The sequence below is a fragment of the Aulonocara sp. 'chitande type north' Nkhata Bay genome, linkage group LG7 (assembly GCF_057382095.1).
Source record: "Aulonocara sp. 'chitande type north' Nkhata Bay isolate Kocher_YH1m ecotype deep benthic linkage group LG7, A_spYH_male_GT1.1, whole genome shotgun sequence".
NCBI lineage: Eukaryota > Metazoa > Chordata > Actinopteri > Cichliformes > Cichlidae > Aulonocara > Aulonocara sp. 'chitande type north' Nkhata Bay.
Genome location: NC_141350.1, coordinates 40,264,639 through 40,270,638, shown reverse-complemented (window position 1 = coordinate 40,270,638; position 6,000 = coordinate 40,264,639). Strand labels below are relative to the sequence as shown.

Below are 6,000 nucleotides of genomic sequence, written 5' to 3'. Positions count from 1 at the left end.
AGTATGGAAAAGCAATGGATCACATAACGTGCCTGCTGATCAAAGAACATATTGCCAAAGTTATGACTCTTCTATAGTCCTGTTATAAATCAGCATCAATGTTCATTCTGTTATGGAGTTTTCTTTGTTGAAATTGTTGCTTTACTACTTTCGTTACATTCCATCATAATGTCAGAAAAGTTTGTAAAGAATTGACAGTCACATCTTGTTAGGAAATGGAGAGCAAATTTAATTACCAGCATATGTATCACAGATCAATGAGTACAGCAGTAATCATTTCAGGGTTCAAGATGAAGGGACTTAAAGTTCATCACTATAGAGCATTTACATGAAAGAGAAAAAAGGCTGGAATATTTAATGTAGCCACACAGCTACACAGAAAATAAAATGCCCAAGCGCCCTTCAGGATGAGGGATATTTACAGCGTAGAATCATATTTAGAATTTACACAGATTATCATCAAGAAATATATATTTTTTTCTCCATGAATCAATTTTAATGTTATTTACTTTTCTTTTTTAATACTCTAGAGCCCTCCATTCCAGGCTGGCTCCATCCATTTTTACATTATCCATTATACACTGGACTATATACACTGGACACCACTTGACTATAATCTATTACAATGATAATTTAACTACAATCAGGGGGTCTGGTTCACCCACAGTCACATTAATAAGCAGCCATGACCATGTCACACATACATTAACCAAACTTTTATGTTCCATTTCCTTCAACTTTTAACGATAAAACACTGCAACAGAGAATCTAAAGTAGGTTATTGGATCTCTTACCACTGAAAAATTCCTTTATGGCCCTAAAATATCTCTAGTAGTGTGTTCTGACGTTCTTGTGCTATTGCAGTAATCTGCTAAAAGATTTTTCATCTTAGTCCAGTTTTCAAAGTTTTCTTTTGCTGTGTTGATGGTCAGTTGTGGAGGGTACGGTTGGCTTCTCAGAGGTCCGCATCAAAGGGTCTGCTGCTGACGGTGTTCACTGAGCGGGCAGGGGGGCTCTTGGCCCGTGGGAAGGACACATCGTCCTCCATTGAGTCCCTGGAGTACGGGACGCTACTGTTGCTGGCAGCGCTCCTGGCCCGACTGAGATTCGGCACTTCAACGCGCCTGGTCGGGGTCTTCGGTTCTCTGCGACGCATGACCTCTTCAACCCGGACCTCTCCTCGGTTCTTCCCTCCGCAGCAGCGGCAGATCCCGATGAACATAACGAAACCGCCCAAGACTTCAAATATCCCGCCGATGTAGCCCAGAATGATGCAGTAGCCGACTCGCGGAGTTATCAATGCTGTATTGACATTGGGCGTTGTGATGTTTGGGGGGCTGTGCGTGTACCAAGAGATCGGTATGATGGTCAAGACGCCTGAGCAAAAGATCAGCAGTCCACCCAGACCGGCAACTACCCAGTTAGGCCTGTCTTTCCAACAGCGGACCCCCGGGATGGCAACAGCCAACCCGATTAGAGTCACGATGAGAGAGGCCACCATCATACCCTGTGCGGGCTGTATGATCTTGTTACTGAAGTACTGGGTGTCCGCTTGGCCGCACCGAGCACCGGAGCTTATTGTGGATGCAATACAAATATCCCAGATTCCTTGTTCAATGAAGTTATCGGAAGGAAGATTGCTAATACCGTTCAGAGTCCTCCAGTTTGGGGCCACGGTCGCGACCAAGTCCAGCACCCAGCCGCAGGGAGCCATGACCATCCCGAAGATCAGGATGCCCGGAGTGCGCAAAGAGAGCCGCATCCACTCCTGCGTTGATTCCCTCGGCATGATCGCGGTTGTTGTGGTGGTTGCTGCTGCTGCTGCTGATGTGCCTCTTCTTACTCCTAAACACGTTGCAGTGACTAATTTCTACTGGGGCGATCAGCTTTGACGGCGTCGTCCTAAAAAACAAGTCCGACTGAAACTCAGCAGTGGGCGGGCCTTCATCTTCCCTTGCCCGTCTTGCCTGCCTCTGTCCCCAAATAGGACAGGTGTGGCGCTGTGTGCGTATGGGCGGGGTGCGCCTACATCTTCACCTGTAACTGCAAAAAGCAGAGTGCGCGAGCGGTGGGGGACGGGGGTAGTTTCGATTAGGCTTTTTGTCGTGCCAAAGTGTGATAAGTGATAAAGGATAAGAAAGATAGAGGTTTTTCTTTTCAGAGTAGCTGTTTGAAGCGTGGTGCAAACGTGTCTTCCGCTTTTAGGAGGTATTTAAAGCTTCTAATAGTGAAAGCTACCCAGACTTAAAAACTTAGGCAAGATATGATTTTTCGGATCTCCGGTTGCATTAACCTCCTAGGACCTGGCGTCGACATATGTGAACATCATATTTTGGGTTATTTAGACTATAATACTCAATTTTGCTCTACAAGGGCCTGATATCCACTTACGAGGACATTATACAGCTTCTGTTCTATCAAAATTTTAAATGAATATGTGGCTCTCATTTTTCTTAGAAACAGAAATCAGGTAAAAAAAAAAAAAATTAAAAAAGGATCTGGTAATTCTTTGTTTTTACATTAATCGGGTCCCAATATGCTCAAATATCAAAGAGAAATTAAAAATGCATGCTGTGGAAGAGTTTTAGGAGGTTAAATAACTAAAACGTTTTATTTATTTATTTTAACTCTTGTTTCATCAGAAAAAAGGGTTCTTGGGATTTTTTTTAAAGTGTTCTGATTAAGAAAGCGAGTAGTGTATTTAGTAGAGTTGCGTACCAGGACCCAGGGCTGGACTTGGACGAAAAATCGGTCCGGGCATTTTGACTAGAGGTATTATACAAAAAACCATAAAGCCTTTGAATAAAAACTAACTCTGTTGTGACAGTGATGTATACTGTCATGTTGTTATATATGTCTCATTCTAATAAACTTAAACCTACACCACCCTCCCTATTCTGGTATTCTAAACAGTGCTTAGCCAAAACCCAAAGTCGAGTTAACCTCCTGAACTATCTACAACATATGGTGGAAACCTGAAATTAAGACAGAGAAGACTAGAGGTGAGACATGATCATTACTGAATATTAAAAATAATAAATGACAGATTTAGTGATATTTTCATAAACTATTTATTTACCACATCAATGAACAGCATGGCAGGGCAAAATATTTTTTGTAACATGGCAACCTTTAAAAAGTGAAAGGAGACAGAAACACAGGTGAGAAAGAATAAAACTTAATTGACTTTTTGATGGCATTTTACACACAGTACTGGTACAGAATCTAGAAAATGTGGGAAAATACTGACATCATATACAGTACTTAGCTACTTCTGAAGAAATTATGATGGAACCCTGAAAAAAAATTACTATGTACAATAATGGATTTCTATGCATTTTACATCAGATGAAAACGTTGGTTGTAAGATTCAGATAATTATTTGTTAAAAGTGAGACATTTTAAATGAGATTAACAAAAGAAAAGCATTTCTTCGTGTCCCCTTTTCCCTGTTAATGCCCTACCTGGCAGTGGCGGTCCTAGCCTGTTTGGCGCCTACATAAAACATATTAAGGATTGTACATCAACATAAAACTGTTAATTTCACCAGAGAAACACACACACACACATGAAGAGAGAGAGAGAGTATGCATTACATGCAAACGGCTACCAAACAGCCATCATAATACGTCATACAATGAGAACAGAACAAATCAACAATTGACGATGACTAATTAATATTAAAATCTGTAACATAATGTATTGTTTGGAGTTTAGTCTGTCACTGTTACTATTTTTACCATTTCTTTTTGGAGCAACTGTAATCCACATTATTTCCTTAGGAATTAATATTAAAGTCTTCTGATTCTGATTGTTTCAGGATGACCTGCCATTATCCAATCACACATCTGCTTACCTGTATCTTTTGCTCGTTTCTCCTCCTCTTCTTTTCTCTTTTTACTAAACTGAGGACCTGATGGCTTTGAACTTTTCTTGTCCATCTTCCATTGGTTTTCATTTTGCACTCCAGTATGAACACAAGGATCGCCACAACATGACCTAATAGACCTACACCTTAGTTCACAGATTCACTTTGTCTAGGGTTTATTTCTGGGATTTCGCACAACCCAGGATTCAAATCATGAATACATAATGGGCTTGGATTTACATCATTATGAATGAAATGTGGTCTATTTGGAAGCAGCAAGGCCCCCCTCCGCTTTCGACGGGTTGTATGTGAGACTCTAAATCATCAAACTGTAAATTATAAATTTTAAATTGTTATTCATCCCTTTACCCCTGGTCCTAAAGTGTATATTTATTTTCTTACTCTTCTTATATTTATAGTTTGTTTACTTGCACTGCTGTAACTGGAGCCTCGTCGTCTCGTCTCTCTATATACTGGACTGTATGTAGCGGAGATGACAATAAAGTTTACTTTGACTTCAGCAGCGAGCAGGCGCACCAAGGGCTCTCGCGCTCACTTTTCGCGTATAGAATTTCAAAAAAGCATCGGTGCAAATTATAAGTCTGTATTATAATGTCTGGTGTTTTCATGTTTGTTGGGGTTTTTTTTTAATTTTATTTTATTTTGCGAGCTCCAGCCAGCCAGAGAATCCCCCGCCGCCCCGCCCTCTCCTCCCTGTGCCACAAGCAGCAGGCGCACCTCGCAAACGGAGGGCGCCCTTACTCCCAGCAAATGGCCGACAGAAAGCCGATCGGTGCCTATGCCATTCCCAATATGCACTGGCTGAAATCGGGGCAGCATGAGTACGAGGGGGCAACCGCCCATGTCGCCCATATCAAAAACCACTACTGCTACCTGGCCCCCTGGCAAAACTTTGCTAGACCCGCCCCTGCACAGTTACCAGCTGTCAGCTACGTAAAAAGTGATCCTGGTGTTATTTGTCTCTCAGAAACAGCTCATAACTTCCCTTCAACTCATTCATGTCACCTAAAAGGTAAACCTGTTTCTCCATCACCTGTTCAGCTCTGATGATTCAGTAAGGACATCTCCTGGTTTCATCTTCATGTTTCCCTCTCACCAGATAGCCAAACCAATATCATGACCAGCAGTTTTACAGCTGTGGCTCCAGCAAACATCAGCTGATACTAGAAATTAACATTAAATAAATTCAACAGCTGATCAGCTTAAACGTGCTGCTGTTGTTTAGCGCGACATTCACTGGTTTCCTCTTTCTGGCGCAAAGTGGGCGATAAACAAGAGAGACGGGACTTGCGTCAGAAACACCGATCAGCTGATCATTGATCAGTTTCATGATTGAAGTAGCAACAGGAGAGGGAGGGGAAGAGAATGAGAGAAGAAGATGCCGCTGACAGCGTAAAGACACAGAATAACTCCAGCTTTGGGTCTTTTTTTAATTCTAGCTGAAGTAGGGGACAAACTGTTGCTTTTCAGCTCAATACAAAACACGTAATATTTTCTCTGAATACGAGACAATTCCATTTTTACAGGACGGTTGGCAACTCTACTAACTAACCTTTTGAATAAAATAAAGTTCACTATTAGTAACATCATAGCACCCACCCAGCTGTATAGACACTAGCTAGTATGCAGTTATTGTAACTGACTGTAAAAAGTCAGTCAATTTATTTGACCTTTGACCCAGATAGACTGCAGGGGATAACTTCTCACCTGAAGTTCAGTTCACCGAATACCAGCGGCCGCCTAGGATCTCTCCTCCTCCGGCTCACCTTTCCCTCATCCACCTGCTGGCCTCCACAACTTGCTGATTGTGCAGCAGATTCCAGGAGGAAGAAGTTGCTAATTTCATTGCTATTTTATCCCAATTTACTGCAAAGCTTTAGGGCAGACAGAAACAAAATAAAAGGAAGAATAAAAGGAGTGCATTTTCAACAGTATGTTTCAGTTTTTCTGCAGGACAAAGAAATTCTGCTGTGGGATTACATTTTAAGAAATGGAAGTGCAAAACTACAGATAAAGTTCTTGTTGCCCTAACAGTCCTGTAATAATAAAACTAAGTTTTTGCTTATTTTACATTTTATTTATTTAGTATTTTTCTGTGAACTATCACAAAT

General features: G+C 41.4%; 1 protein-coding gene across 1 annotated transcript; it reads right to left on the bottom strand.

The window, feature by feature from the left end:
* Nucleotides 1-205: 205 nt before the first annotated feature.
* LOC147325724 (claudin-23-like) lies at nt 206-1,863 on the bottom strand. Its single transcript, XM_086300369.1, has one exon. The coding sequence runs from the start codon at nt 1,787-1,789 to the stop codon at nt 956-958; it is 834 nt and encodes a 277-aa protein (XP_086156495.1). The 5' UTR covers nt 1,790-1,863; the 3' UTR covers nt 206-955.
* Between the last annotated feature and the right edge of the window lie 4,137 nt (nt 1,864-6,000).